This window comes from Kogia breviceps, chromosome 17 (genome assembly GCF_026419965.1).
Source record: "Kogia breviceps isolate mKogBre1 chromosome 17, mKogBre1 haplotype 1, whole genome shotgun sequence".
Classification (NCBI taxonomy): domain Eukaryota; kingdom Metazoa; phylum Chordata; class Mammalia; order Artiodactyla; family Physeteridae; genus Kogia; species Kogia breviceps.
The window spans coordinates 77,206,119-77,218,655 of NC_081326.1; the positions used below are offsets into that span (position 1 = coordinate 77,206,119).

Consider the following 12,537-nt stretch of genomic DNA (forward strand, 5'->3'; position numbering starts at 1 on the left):
GCAAGAGAAACGCCTCTATTGAGTGTCCTGAGCACACACACAGCCCAGCCCCACCTGCCCCGCCCGGGAAGCAGGGTCACCTAGGTGAAGAGGCGGAGGGTGCCGTCAGCCCCGGCAGAGAAGACCCACGGCTGGGTGGGGTGGAAGGCCACGTCCAGCACCCCCAGGGCTTTGGTCAGGCTGTGCCCCTTGAGCACCTTCACAGGCACCAGCAGCGGGTTCTGCAGCAGGTCGCTGTGGGGAAGGGAGACGCTCAGCACGTGGGCAGCACAGTCCCCACGGCGGCGGGCGGGTGGGCGGGCGGGCACCGGCACTCACTTGTACACCATCCCGTGGCAGACGATGACACTGCCGTCGTCGGAGCCAGAGGCAAAGAGCGGGTACCGGGAGTGGAAGGCCACGGCCCGGAGGGCCTTCTTGTGGTGCCTGGAGGGGGGGACCAGGTTGAGGGGGGCAGGGGGGCCGAGTAGGGAGCAGCCCGGCACCCGCCAGCACCTCACCTCAGCACCCTGTACGGCTTGGTGGAGAGATCCAGGTCAAACCACACCAGCTTGCTGTCGTAGCTGCCACAGATGACATTGTCGCCTGGGGGAAGACGCGGTGGTGGGGACCTGCTGGCCCCCTCACCCCCCCCCCACCAGGGTGCCCCCCTCACCTGCCGGGTGCACTGCCAGGCTGGACACCCACTTGCAGTTGGGCGTCAGCTTCTTGGTGAGCTCCTGGCGCAGCAGGTGGTAGAGGCGGACGCTGCGCTGGGAAGCCACGAGCAGAAAGGGCCGCACGGGGTGGAAGGCCACGCGCTGCACCTGACCGTGGCCGCGGCGGAAAGGGCTCTGGCTGCGGCGCCGGCTCAACTGGTGGATCAGCACCTGGGTGTGGCCCTGGGTGGCCAGCACCACGGCCATGTAGTCCCCACGACCGTGCCACGTCACCTGCGTCACTGGCTGCAGGAAGGCGAGGTGGGCTGAGCCGCCCCCGCCCCGCCCCCACCCCTCCCCCTCCCCTCCCCCACAGCCCCCACACCTTGCCGTGGCAGATGCGCAGCCGCAGGCCGCCCCGGCGCTCCTCCTCCGAGGCTTCCAGCCAGTGGGCGGGCTGCGCAGCCGTCTCCGCGGGGGGGACGAAGGCGCTCAGCAGCTGGTCCGTGCTGCCCACCACGAGCCGGTCCCCCAGGGCCGGGTTCAGCAGCAGCACCGCGTCCTCCCTGTGGCCAGAGCCCGGTGAAGGCCCCTGGGCATAGGACCGCCCCGGCCAGCACAGGCCCCCCCGGCCTCATACTCACACTGCCACAGCCACCAGGCAGACGGTCGGGCAGGGGTTCCAGGCGACACTCTTCACCACGCCCCCCGCGGGCACAGTCCTCACGCAGCGGGCGGAGGCCACCTCCCAGAGCCGCACGGAGCCATCATCCGAGCCTGGGCACAGCGGATGGGCTCAGCGACCGGCCCCCAGCCCCGCCCCCACGACAGGGTTGCCCCACCCGAGGCCCACCTGATGCCAGCCACTGGCCACCCGGGGAGACATTGAGGCAGCGGACGAGGTCGCTGTGGCCCCTGTAGACCTGCGGAGAAAGGGTGGTGAGGGACGGGGCCCCGGAGCCGTGTGTTCTCGGCCGCCCCGCCCTGTCTGCTCACCAGGGCCTGGCACGTGGGGAAAGGCTGCAGGTCGCGGGGCCGGGGCAGTCTGGGGATGAGGTCCTCAGGGTCCACGTTCACCTGGGAGAGGAGCACGCGGGGTCAGCTGCGTCTACCCCCCACTCCCCGCCCCCGCCCGGCAGCACCCCCGCCCCACCCCCGCACACCCTCATCTTGCGCTGCCGTGGGCACAGGTAGAGGTCAAGGCAGCGCTCGAAGCGCTCCTGGATGAAGCGGCCGTACGCGGGCACAGCCCGCAGGCTCGGGAACCGGCGCGGCAGGAAGTTGAGGCTCCTCTCGGCGGGCTCCCGCTGCTCCCAGGCCACGCGCTGTGAAGGCAGGAGTCAGCCCGGAGCGCGCGCGGGGTGGGTGGGGGCAGGCAGGGCCCCGCCCGCACCAGGCTCACCTCCTCCTCACTGGGCAGGTACTCGGGAGGTGGGTTGTAGGACTCCGCGTGGCCCGGCAGGGCCAGCTTGGGGGCGGGCACGTGCATTTTGTGCCGGCCCAGCACCGCGTCGGGGTCCTCTTGGGCCCACAGGTCGTAGAAGCTGGGGGTGGAGTCCCGAGGACGGCGAGGCTGAATCCAGCCCATCTTAATGGCGTGCACCATGCGGGAGACCTGCGGAGGCGGCAGGGTCAGGGCGGGGGCGGGGCGGGGGGCCGGGGGCGGACCGGAGGGTGGGGCCGCACCCACCTTCTCCTTCTCCACCAGGGACGGGATAAAGCTGCGCTTGTCAGCAGGCCGGTTGGTCACTGGGTGGATCATGAGGTCCCCGCTGAAGAAGTCCACAGCTGGCTGGGAGGGGCAAGCAGAGGGGTGTGGGCCTGGGCCCCGCAGGCGCCCCCAGACCCTGGGGCCAGCAGCCGCCCCTTACCTCGTACGGGTTGAAGCTCACATCCCCAAACTGGCCCCTCTGCAGTCGCTGCACCAGGGCCACCTGTTCATCTGTCAGCTGCACGCTGTGCCCCGTCATCCGGTCCCGCACCGTGCGCCTAGGGGCTGCCCGTCAGAGCCGCGGCCCCACCCCAGCCCGCCCCAGCCCACCGGCCCCGCCCCACCCCCCAGTCTGCGCCCCACGCCCGCACCAGTAGTCAGCGTTGTCCATCTTGTCCAGAAACTGGTCCAGCTCGTCAGGGGTGCGCAGGGGCTTATAGATGCGCCTGCCGTCCAGGTCGTAGCCCACGTGGGGGAAGTCATCGTACCATTCCAAGGGCACGTTGCCCACCGTGTTCCGGATGTCCTGGGGCAGGAGGCCGGTGTATAGGCACTGGACACCCACGGTGCCCACCCGTCCCTCCAAGCCCCCCAAAAGATACAGACGAGGGGAAAAGGTGAGAGCAAAGGGACTGGCTTCAAGGCTAGCCAGGGGCAGCGCCCGGGCACCCTGACTCGTGCCTTCTCCCTGGGGTGTGACGTGGCAGGGCGGCCGGCACTGTCCCCCACCACCCCCCTGACCCTCAGAGGCGCCGGAGCTGTACCTTCACATTTTCCACTGAAGTGGTGCCAACCCCAGAGCCTCCCCCCTGGATTCCTTGGCCAGGGCTCTGGGCAGCCACAGGCAAGGGTGACCTCATCGCCCGTGGGCTCCCTCCCCTGGCGGGGGGCCTTAGGCAAAACCGGGTAGCCACGGGCAGGGACTCGGGGAAGACCCCACCAACCCACTACAAAGGGAGGCCGAACCCACCGCATTGTGACCTGCAAGCGTTCGGGGACTCCCCAGCCCCCCAGCCCTGTCCCCCACCCCACCCTCAGCGGGCAGAGCAGCCACATTCCTGGACACACATTCCTGGTCGAGGCCCCTGCCAGCCGCCACCCTCCCTCCACCCAGCACGGAGACTGCTGCCCAGGCGGCCGCTTCCTGCAACAGTAGCCACGGGAGGAGTGGCCCCGATGAGACAGCACGGCCGGGAGCCTGGGAACCCCTCCCCCTTGCAGCAGGACAGGACCCTCTGGGAGCTGCCCCTCTGCACCTGCCCCCAGCCCCCGACCTGCCGACGGTAGTCCATCCTCCAGGTGCGCCCCCGTGCGTCCCTGCCGTTGCTAGGAATGCCCTTCCTTCTCCTGTGACCCCCGAGTCTACACAGCCATCCCTGAACTGGACAGACAGGGGTTGGGGGGGGTCAGTGGCCCAGAGAAAAGGCCCACGGGGGCACTCAGTAGGGGAACGGGGTGCTGGCGGGGGGTTCTCCAGAGCAGAAGCGCAGGCAGGAGCCGGTAAAGAGGGCACGCACAGCATGGGCCAGACCTGGAGGGTGATGCCAGGAGGGGGCAGGTGCAGGAGAGACAGGCTGTGCCACCAGGCGACCCCAGGCACAAACCTGAGGGGAGGCGGCCGAGAGAGCTGGGGCTGAACTCCAGCCCCTCAAAGCTGTTCTCTGCCCCCTACTCCGGGCACAGAAGGCCCAAGTGTACATGGGAGGGAGAGACAGACAGGGTGTGGCCAGGCGCTGGGGCCAGGGCAGCTGGGTTAACTTGGTCATGCCAAGCGAGAAGGCCCGGGTCATGGGTCCCGCGTGACCCTCCTGCCCCCCGCAAAGAGGGAGGAGAGGAGGCGGCACAGCCCTGGTACCACCCAGAAGGGGGCTCCCACTTCCCCCGCAACCCCAAGACGGCAAGATGCTCGGCCCCTTCGCCGCGGCGCGAGAAGGCAGAGGGACAGAGGGCCCCTGCTCCAAGCGGCCTCCAGGGGCTGGGAGGCGGGGAGGAGGGCGGGCCGGCGCGGGGGAGGGGCCGCCTCGGCTATAAAGGCCCGGCCCGCGGCCCTGCTCCAGCCCGGGACGCACACGTGCGCGCGGCGCCGCAGCCGCCACCGCGGGAGCCCTGAGACCCCGCGCCCCCCTGGCCTGGGCGGCGGCGGCGGCGGCGGCGGCGGCGGCGGCATGCACGGCGCGCGGCGGAGCTGACGGCGGCCGCCGGCCCCATGTCCTTCGCGATGCTGCGCTCGGCACCGCCCGGCCGCTACCTGTACCCCGAGGTGAGCCCGCTGTCGGAGGACGAGGACCGCGGCAGCGAGAGTTCGGGCTCCGACGAGAAGCCCTGCCGCGTGCACGCGGCGCGCTGCGGCCTCCAGGGCGCCCGGAGACGGGCCGGGGGCCGGCGGGCGGGGGGCGGCGGCCCGGGGCCTGGGGGGAGGCCGGGCCGCGAGCCCCGACAGCGGCACACGGCGAACGCGCGCGAGCGGGACCGGACGAACAGCGTGAACACGGCCTTCACGGCGCTGCGCACGCTCATCCCCACCGAGCCGGCCGACCGCAAGCTCTCCAAGATCGAGACCCTGCGCCTGGCCTCCAGCTACATCTCGCACCTGGGCAACGTGCTGCTGGTGGGTGAGGCCTGCGGCGACGGGCAACCCTGCCACTCGGGGCCCGCCTTCTTCCACGCGGCGCGCTCTGGCAGCCCTCCACCCCCGCCGCCCCCGCCCCCCGCCCGCGACGGCGAGAACGCCCAGCCCAAACAGATCTGCACCTTCTGCCTCAGCAACCAAAGAAAGTTGGTGAGTGTTGGCCGCGGGTCGTCCCCAGAAAGGGGGGCGAGGAGGATGGGGCGCCCCCACCTCCAAACCACCCGTGCAACCCACACCTGCCTGGCAGAGAGGGCGGGGCCAGAGGCAGGCAGAGCTCCCCAGCAGCACCTGTTAGCCCTCAGCGGCCCAGCCCCCGAGCCCAGGGAGGGAGGAGCGCGAGGAGGAGGGCGCAGCTGGAGCAGGCGGGGCTGGGCTTTCCCTGGACATTCTCGACACGAGTGCCCCGGACACAGGCTCCCACGGGGACCAGAGAAGACCACCCAGGGCCAGATGGATGAAGAGACCAAGGCAGGGCTGGCACCAACTTGGAAGCTAGGGGACCAAACCAGGGTTGGATCAAGCACCTCTGGCCACCCACCCTGCCCCGGGGGAAGGAGACTCGGGGGGCGGCGGGGCAGGAAGGAGAGCCCTCTGGGATCCACTTGCTCTGCCACTGGCCGAAGGCTTATCGGGCACCTGCCTGCCCTCCCCTGGCCCCTGCCCCTGGGGCTGCCCACTCAGACACCAGTGCAGCTGTGGGACCCGCTGGCAGGAGCAGGCAGGAGACTTGGGGGCTGGGGGAGAGGCCCCGCTGCGGGAGACGCTGGCTGGCCGTGATTTACAGCTCCTGCTGTGCTTGGTGGCACCGGAAAAGCAGGGTGAGCAGGGAGAAAATACGGCGCGGCTTTCCCCAATCCCCATTTCCTCTCCAGACGGCACGCGCGAGCTCCTGGGGCCTGAACATCTGGGAAATTTAATTTTACAATTTCGGCTGTGCAGCAGCACACTCTCCTCCCCGGGCCGCGTGGGGAGACTGGGCTGAGCGTGGAAGGGGGCTGCTTCCCGCACCCACCACCCGAGACAGCACCCAGTTGGGAAGCCCTGAGGCATAGGCTGGCACTGCCCTCCGCGCGGGCCCTGACACTGCCCTCCCCTCTGCAGAGCAAGGACCGAGACAGAAAGACGGCGATTCGGAGTTAGAGGCGGATGCTGCTGGGCCATCCACGGAGAGCCCCCATGGACCTGACTCGGGCACAGGCCTCCCTGAGGGCACCCCCCCAGGCCAGCCCTGCCCCGGCTGTGAGCGGGGCCGATGGACAGACAGGCGGTGGGACTCGGAGCTGGCCCAGCACTTGCCCAGCCCCACTGGAACTTTCCGTGCTGGCTCCCAACCTGGTTTTCTTCTGGTCACTATGTGCTGGCATCTTGTGTCTTTGATATGATAATATAAAGTCTGGAAACTTTGTATAATTAAAAACAAAACAATTATCTTCTAAACACAGACGCACACTGTCCTCTCCAGCAGTTCAGAATCCACCCTGAGCCGGAGCCCAAGCCCACCCTCCCCCCACTCAGGGCTCCGTGGGCCAAGGTACCCAGTCCTCGGGGAAGGCTCCCCACTTTCCAGGGCTCAGGGCCAGCGCGCCCAGCACCCCCGACCAGGGAACTATGGCGTGGGGCCCGAAGGAGACCTGTGAGGGGAGAGGAGGGCGAGGGGCCGAGCAGGACACAGGCAGCCGGGGCCGGGGAGCAGTCGCGCCCCACGCCCGCTCCGAGAGCCCGCCAGGCGTCCCGGGGCCCCGAAGGGTCCTCAGCGCTTGTGGCATGCAACTTGCTGGTCGGTGTTCAGGGCCTCGGCGCCTCAGCCTCTGCCCACGGAGCCCCATGAGGTGGGCATGTGGGGGAGGGCAAGCGGGGGGCACTGTCTGGCAGAGCAAGTCCCCAGGCCTGAGGGACCAGGTGGCAGCTGCCCGTGTGCACCCCTGGGGTGCACCCCTGGGGCCCACCCCTGCCCCCAGCCCTGCAATTGGCCCCGGCAGCGCTGCTCACACCGGGAGGACCCCTGGCTGCCCACCACCCACCCAACTCCCCCAAAGGCCCCACCTGCCCACGAGGAGGGCAATTCAGGCCTCTCCCCGAGCCGCGCACAGCTGGCGGACCATTAAAATCTTGCAGGTGACAACTATAGACTAGTGGCGCGAGCTCCAAGGGCACGACAGAGAAGAGAGGCGGGGGCGGCTCTGTGCAGGCCCCTCCGGCACCCCCAGGCTGGCCAGCAGCCTGACTTCCAGCCAGCGGGCAGAGACTGGCCAAGAGCGCCAGGGGCCGGCCCCGGGCCCCGCCAGCCCTCAGCACAGGCTCAGGCACCCCGGGAGAGGGCAGGTGCCGAGGCCCACGTGGACACCCCAACAGGGCAGGGCTAGAGCTGCCCCCTCCTCTGAACAGACGGGCTCCAGGGAACCAAGAAGCAGGAAGCGATGGTGTAATTTTGGAGGAAATTCTCAAAGCCAGAGCCATTAAGGCCTAGAAGGGGGCTGTGTCCAATCTGATAGAAATATAACAGGATAAAAAGTCACAACGGCAGGTTCCACTCAGAGAGAAAACCAACCCCAAATTTCCTCTCCTTAATCCTGCAGGAGCCGACAGCGGGCTGGCCGAACGGGGGGAGAGGGCACGCCCGGTCACCCCCGCCCGCCTGCCTGGAGAGCCAGGACCCAGGAGGAATGTGGGGGTCTGCCTGGGGGATGAGAAAGGCCCCCCTTCCACCCCGGGGCCCTGAGGACACTGCGAGGCCGCGACCCGCGGAGGGGCAGGCGGGCAGGCAGGGACGCCCCCCAGGGTCTCCGGCCGGCCTCGCCCGCTCCCCAGGGCACCAGTGCAGTTCTGCGGGACGGTCCATGGCCCACCTGCCGCTCACCCACCGGCCTCACCTCTCCATAGCTGGGCTGGGTGGGAGTGCCCCCTCCCTCACAAATCCTCCTGAAGACGACGGGCGGCAGGGGGCAGGGGGCCGCATGCTCTGCACAAAGGCCTGAGAGAAGCCTGCAGGGCAAGGGGGACAGGCAGGGCGAGGCCGGAGGGGCATGGGTGTCAGGGACCCCTGGAGCCGGTGCAGGAGAGGAGAAGGGGCTGAGGGAGCCTCGGAGATGCCAAGTCAGTAGGAGAGGACAGGCCGTTGGGACGGTCCCCAGGGGCCGGCAGGTCCTGGCACAGGGCGTGCAGGCCAGGCCCTCGGCTGCTGGGCCTGTGACTCCGACAGCGGCTGCAGCTTGGCCAGCCTCGGGCCCGGGCAGTGGGCCCGGTCGCTCCCTGAGCTGCACCGGTAGCAGCAGAGGCTGAGAGCCTGGCCCGCCAGCCAGCAGGAGAGGGAGGGGAGGGGGCGGGGAGGAGCACGCCGTCACCCTCCACCGCTCCAGAAATTCAAACCAGACTGGGGGCGGCGGGCCGGCCCGAGCCCCTGCGGCCCCACGAGAGTCCACTCGGCTACTCACGGCAGCCTCCGGGCCCCCGTCCACCACAAACCCCACTTCCTCCCCAGGACGTCAGCCTCGCCCCTCCACCGAGCCTCCATGTGCCAGTGCCCCACAGAGGCGGCACGAAAGGAGGGCCCAGCCCGCACCCCTGGGCCAGCAGCCGCCTCTGCGGGCCAAGCAGGGCTGGAAACGCTCTGAGGGCCATCAGGGCCAGGCTGTCAGCTCCCTGTCCCCAGCCTGGGGAACGAGCTGCTGGCGGCACCACGTGATCCATCGCCAGGCCGCCTGCACCCGCAGGCCAGCCGGCCCCCACCCTGCGCAGCACCTGCGGGCTGCCAGGAAGCACATGTGACCCCGCGGGGGCGGGAGCCCGCCGACCCCTCCAGGGCCCAGACAGCCCCCAGCCGGCGCTCTCCCAGGGGGCCGCCATGCCCCGAGGACGAGCCTTCGGGTGGCCGGGGTCCCCCACCCCCCAGGCTGCACCGGACACGGGCGGCCACCGGCTGATGTGTCGGCTGGGATTTTTCCGCTCTTGCAGAGCGCCCCCCTCCCCTCCCCCTCCCCAAAGTGGCTGCAGCTGTCAGGACCGCAGATTGGAACTGCAGGTACGGCGCTGGCCCGCTGCCCACCTCCTCCCGTGTCTGTCTGAGAGAAAGGAAGCCGGCCCACCTCTGGAATCCTTCACTCTCTCCTCGTTCGCCTCTCCCACCTGTCCCCCGGGAGCACGGGGTCAGCCGCCCTCGCTCGGGCTCTCTCTTCCCTTGCCCCTCTCCGATTACAATGCCGGCAGTGTTCCCTCGGCTCCCCCGGCACGGAGCCCCCCCACCCCCCGCCTTCCCGCGCCTCCTCTCTCCTGCACTCCATGGCGGGAGGAGGACAGGCCACGTGCCCCAGGCCACCTGCTGCAGCTGAACCCACACAAGGTGCTGGCAGGGTGAGTCCCGGTCGATGGGCCCAAAGGGGAGAAAGCCGGCTCCCGCTCGGCCTCTTCCTGCCCCAGAGGCCAAAGCCAGCTGAGGGGAATCCCAGCAGGGCCCACGAGCTGTAGCCAGCCAGGCCAGGGCGGGGCTGGCGAGAAACTCAGAACCCCCTCCCCAAACCTCCTCCATCAGCCTGTCCCTTCCAGTTGCCATCCTCACAAAAGCGCTGCTGGCCCGACCCAGCCCTGAGCCGTCGGATGCTGTGTGGGCACAGGGTCCCGCCAAGGCCACTCCTTGACCCCTGACCAGTGCCTCCACGGCTGCTGGGGTAGGGGGAAGCAAGTCCACTCCCCTGCCAAGGGGTCCATGGGGGAGGGGGAGAGGGCACCGAGGCTGCCCCTGCTCCTGGGTCCTCAGAAACCCAAGACCCCCCCCCACCTGCCCCTCCCCGTCCTGGGATTGGCCAGGGTCCAGTGGGCGTTCCCACGTGGGACACCCGAATCTCGGCTCCCTGCAGGCAAGGGCTCCCAGAAACTCCTCTGGGAATGCTGGAGGGGGGCACAGGCTTGGGACTCCCTTGCCAAGTGCCAAAGGCCCACTACACTGCTTCACATCCCAGCCCCAGCCCCTCCAAGACATCGTTCGGGAGGACTCGCCCCGAGGCCCTGCCCACACACGGCCAGCCCCCAACCCCGAGCCCTGTCCTCCGCGAGGCGGCCCCGGCCTGGGCCGGGACACATGCTGGCCGCTCAACCGTCTTTCCTACAGAACTTGCACCCCACAAGCCTGCCCGGCCAGCCCCAGTCTACGGCCACACCTCCAGCCCTAGGGTGACACCCACGCCACCCACGCCCCACCCGAGGCCCAGCGCCCTCCCTCCCACCCGCCTGCCCCGGGAAACTGGCTCCAGTGGGCACAGGGCAGGCCAGGGCCTCTACCACCCAGGTGCCCCAGTGAGAGGGAGGCTGCTGCTCTGCACAGCTCCTGAGCCCCCAGGCCCTGCCATCCTCCGACACTCTCCGCCCTCCCCAGGGGGAACCCTGTCTCCCAAGTGGACCCAGGGCGGGTGGTGTTGGCGGGGGGGGTGGGAGGGGGGCGGAACCCCCCCCAAACCCAAACACAGCGCGGCTGGCTGAGAGGTGGTGCCTGGCAAAGGCAGCCCGGGGCGCCCTGAGGTCACAGCCACCACACCCACCACCCCCCATGGCCACCTGCGAGGCCACGGTGTCATCGGGCCCTTCCCAGGCCAGGCGGCCGGGGCGACCCGAGGGGCTATCGGAGCCTGGCCGCGGGGATGGGGCCCGCCAGGGAGGCCGGCGGCCCGCGAGGCCGAGATGCACGCTCTACACAACAGCTCGAAACCCGAGCCGCGGCTGCGCTGCCAGCAGCGAGCGAGCGCCGAGGGCCGAGGGCCGCGCCGGGGGCCGGGGCCGGGGGCGGGGCCCGGAGGAGGCGGCTGCTGCTCAGTAGCCGGGAGGCCATTAGCGGCGCCTGGCGGGAGAGCTGAGAGGACCGCAGCCCGGACGCAGATGCGCCCGCCGCCCGCCCGCTCCTGCAGGGCCGGGACCCCGGGGGCTCGCAGCCTCGCCCCCACCCCCGCCCGCCCAAGGCCTCAGCTTCTCCCAGCTTCTCCCAGGCCAGTGACACGGTGGGGGAACCCCGCTGCTGCGAAGGCCGCCCAGCCCCCCGCCCCCGCCCCTCCTCCCGGGGCGGCAGCTGGATGAGATCACGTCTGTGGGGGAGGGGTGCAGTGGACTTGTGGGAGCGGGGCTCCCCCCACTCGCGGTGGCCAGGACCCCCGCCACGCGTGGCCTGGCAGCACGTCCTGGGGCTGCAGCCCTGTTGCTGCCTGGGATGTGAGCTGGGGGGAAGGTACGGAGAAGGCCAAGGTACAGAAACAGGACCCAGGTCTCCCGAGATGGAGAACCGTCGCTCACCAGTCAGCGCCTGGGGCCGGGGTCCCCCAAAGCCAGGCGCGGCAGAGGCCGGCGGTTAGAGGGCCTAGAAACCCCGGGCCTCAAGGCCAGGCCTGAGGGGTGGGCAGCACAGGGACCGGGGAGGGGGAGGTTGGGCATTGCCACGCCACAGGTTCTCCCCCGGGAGCACGCCTTGTCAGGACACCACTGCTGGAGGCTGGCCAAGGCCTGAGTGGAGAGTCCTGGCACCACGGGCCACCTCCAAGGATGCTGCGTGGAGGAGGCGCTGCCCGACATGATGCGACCCAGTGCTCGCGGACGGCGGCCCCTCCCCCGTGCCAACCACCCAGGGCACAGCCCCGGGGTGCTCTCGCCCCCCGGGCCCCAGAGAGAACGGCTTGCCACCCCACCTCTCAGGCCTCTTCCCTGAAGCCCACCCTGCCTTGCAGGAACAGCAGAGACGTGGCGACAAGTGTGTGTGGGGGGTGGGGGGGCGCCGGGGCAGCACTTCTCAGGGAGGAGAGCATCTGTCAGGCCAGCCTGGTCCCTGAAAGCCGAGCTCTGCCGCCCCCTCGAGCCACAGCCGGCTGTGCTGGCAGAAGCACGGCTCCCTGTCACTCAGGCGACATATGGGATAGTCATCGCCAGAGGAAGCAGCCCCCACCCCGGCGGCTCCAGCACAGCCCCGGCCAGGAGGAGCGCCTCCCCGCGGGCGGGCCGAAGCCCCTCCCCCGGCCTCTGCACTCCATTTACAATCATCATCGATTTCTCAAAATACCGAATATAAAAAAGTAGCCGACAGGATGTGGCTGCCGACAGCCAGAGCCCCTGGGAGGGGGTGAGACAGGCCGGGAGCCGCGCTGCACAGGCCCCCCTTCACCGAGTACGCCCGCTGCTCCGGCCAGGAAACCAATTTATTTTGTTTTGTCTCTGTTCTCTGAACGCACAGAGACCGGATCGGGCGGGCAGCCAAGGCTCCTGCAGCCGCTGCCAAGAGAGCGGAGGATGGGGGTGGAAGCTGTGCAGGGGAGGGGGCGCGTGTCTCCCCAGCCGGGGACAGCCCCTGGCAGGCGGCAGGAAGAGCCACCGGGGGGCGGGGACCGATGTCTCTGCAGGCCCCCCCAGCCCGAGGAGGCACACCCCCAGAGGGCTCAGGCCAGGGCACTGGGCATGGGGGCCGCAGCCCCGCCCGGCGGCCAGGACACATCAGGGAGGGGGCGGCCGGGCGCGCAGCACGGCCACGTCTACCTGGGAGGCTCCTCAGCCCCAGCGCCCCCCAGAACCCACGGGCAGCTCCAGGCAGCTGAGCC

At 70.0% G+C, this 12,537-nt stretch overlaps 2 protein-coding genes across 3 annotated transcripts in view; one reads left to right on the forward strand and one right to left on the reverse strand.

Annotated features, from left to right (window-relative positions):
* The window catches only part of BOP1 (BOP1 ribosomal biogenesis factor), a 20,843-nt gene continuing 8,306 nt past the window's right edge, over nucleotides 1-12,537 (reverse strand). Inside the window, 13 exon segments of the mRNA XM_059043248.2 lie at nucleotides 1-234; nucleotides 319-426; nucleotides 501-585; nucleotides 656-944; nucleotides 1,024-1,204; nucleotides 1,283-1,415; nucleotides 1,492-1,561; nucleotides 1,635-1,715; nucleotides 1,802-1,963; nucleotides 2,041-2,253; nucleotides 2,329-2,430; nucleotides 2,510-2,627; nucleotides 2,721-2,875. Of these exon segments, the coding sequence (XP_058899231.1) occupies nucleotides 81-234; nucleotides 319-426; nucleotides 501-585; nucleotides 656-944; nucleotides 1,024-1,204; nucleotides 1,283-1,415; nucleotides 1,492-1,561; nucleotides 1,635-1,715; nucleotides 1,802-1,963; nucleotides 2,041-2,253; nucleotides 2,329-2,430; nucleotides 2,510-2,627; nucleotides 2,721-2,875 (1,851 nt within the window). The 3' untranslated portion in view covers nucleotides 1-80.
* SCX (scleraxis bHLH transcription factor) lies at nucleotides 4,534-6,415 on the forward strand. 2 transcript variants are annotated; one of them, XM_067017856.1, is made up of 3 exons: nucleotides 4,534-5,128; nucleotides 5,660-5,796; nucleotides 6,080-6,415. In XM_067017856.1, exons 1-2 carry the CDS (start codon nucleotides 4,556-4,558, stop codon nucleotides 5,753-5,755), a joined length of 669 nt encoding a protein of 222 aa, XP_066873957.1. In that variant the 5' UTR covers nucleotides 4,534-4,555; the 3' UTR covers nucleotides 5,756-5,796; nucleotides 6,080-6,415. The 2 variants fall into 2 exon arrangements, with proteins under 2 accessions (XP_066873957.1, XP_058899356.1); XM_059043373.2 differs by lacking the exon at nucleotides 5,660-5,796.

Excerpts from the sequence above, each read along its gene's own strand:
- SCX (XM_067017856.1), top strand. The coding sequence starts at position 4,556 with ATGTCCTTCGCGATGCTGCGCTCGGCACCGCCCGGCCGCTACCTGTAC. Across the intron at positions 5,129-5,659 it reads TCAGCAACCAAAGAAAGTTG|ACACCAGTGCAGCTGTGGGA; the intron begins GTGAGTGTTGGC and ends CTGCCCACTCAG.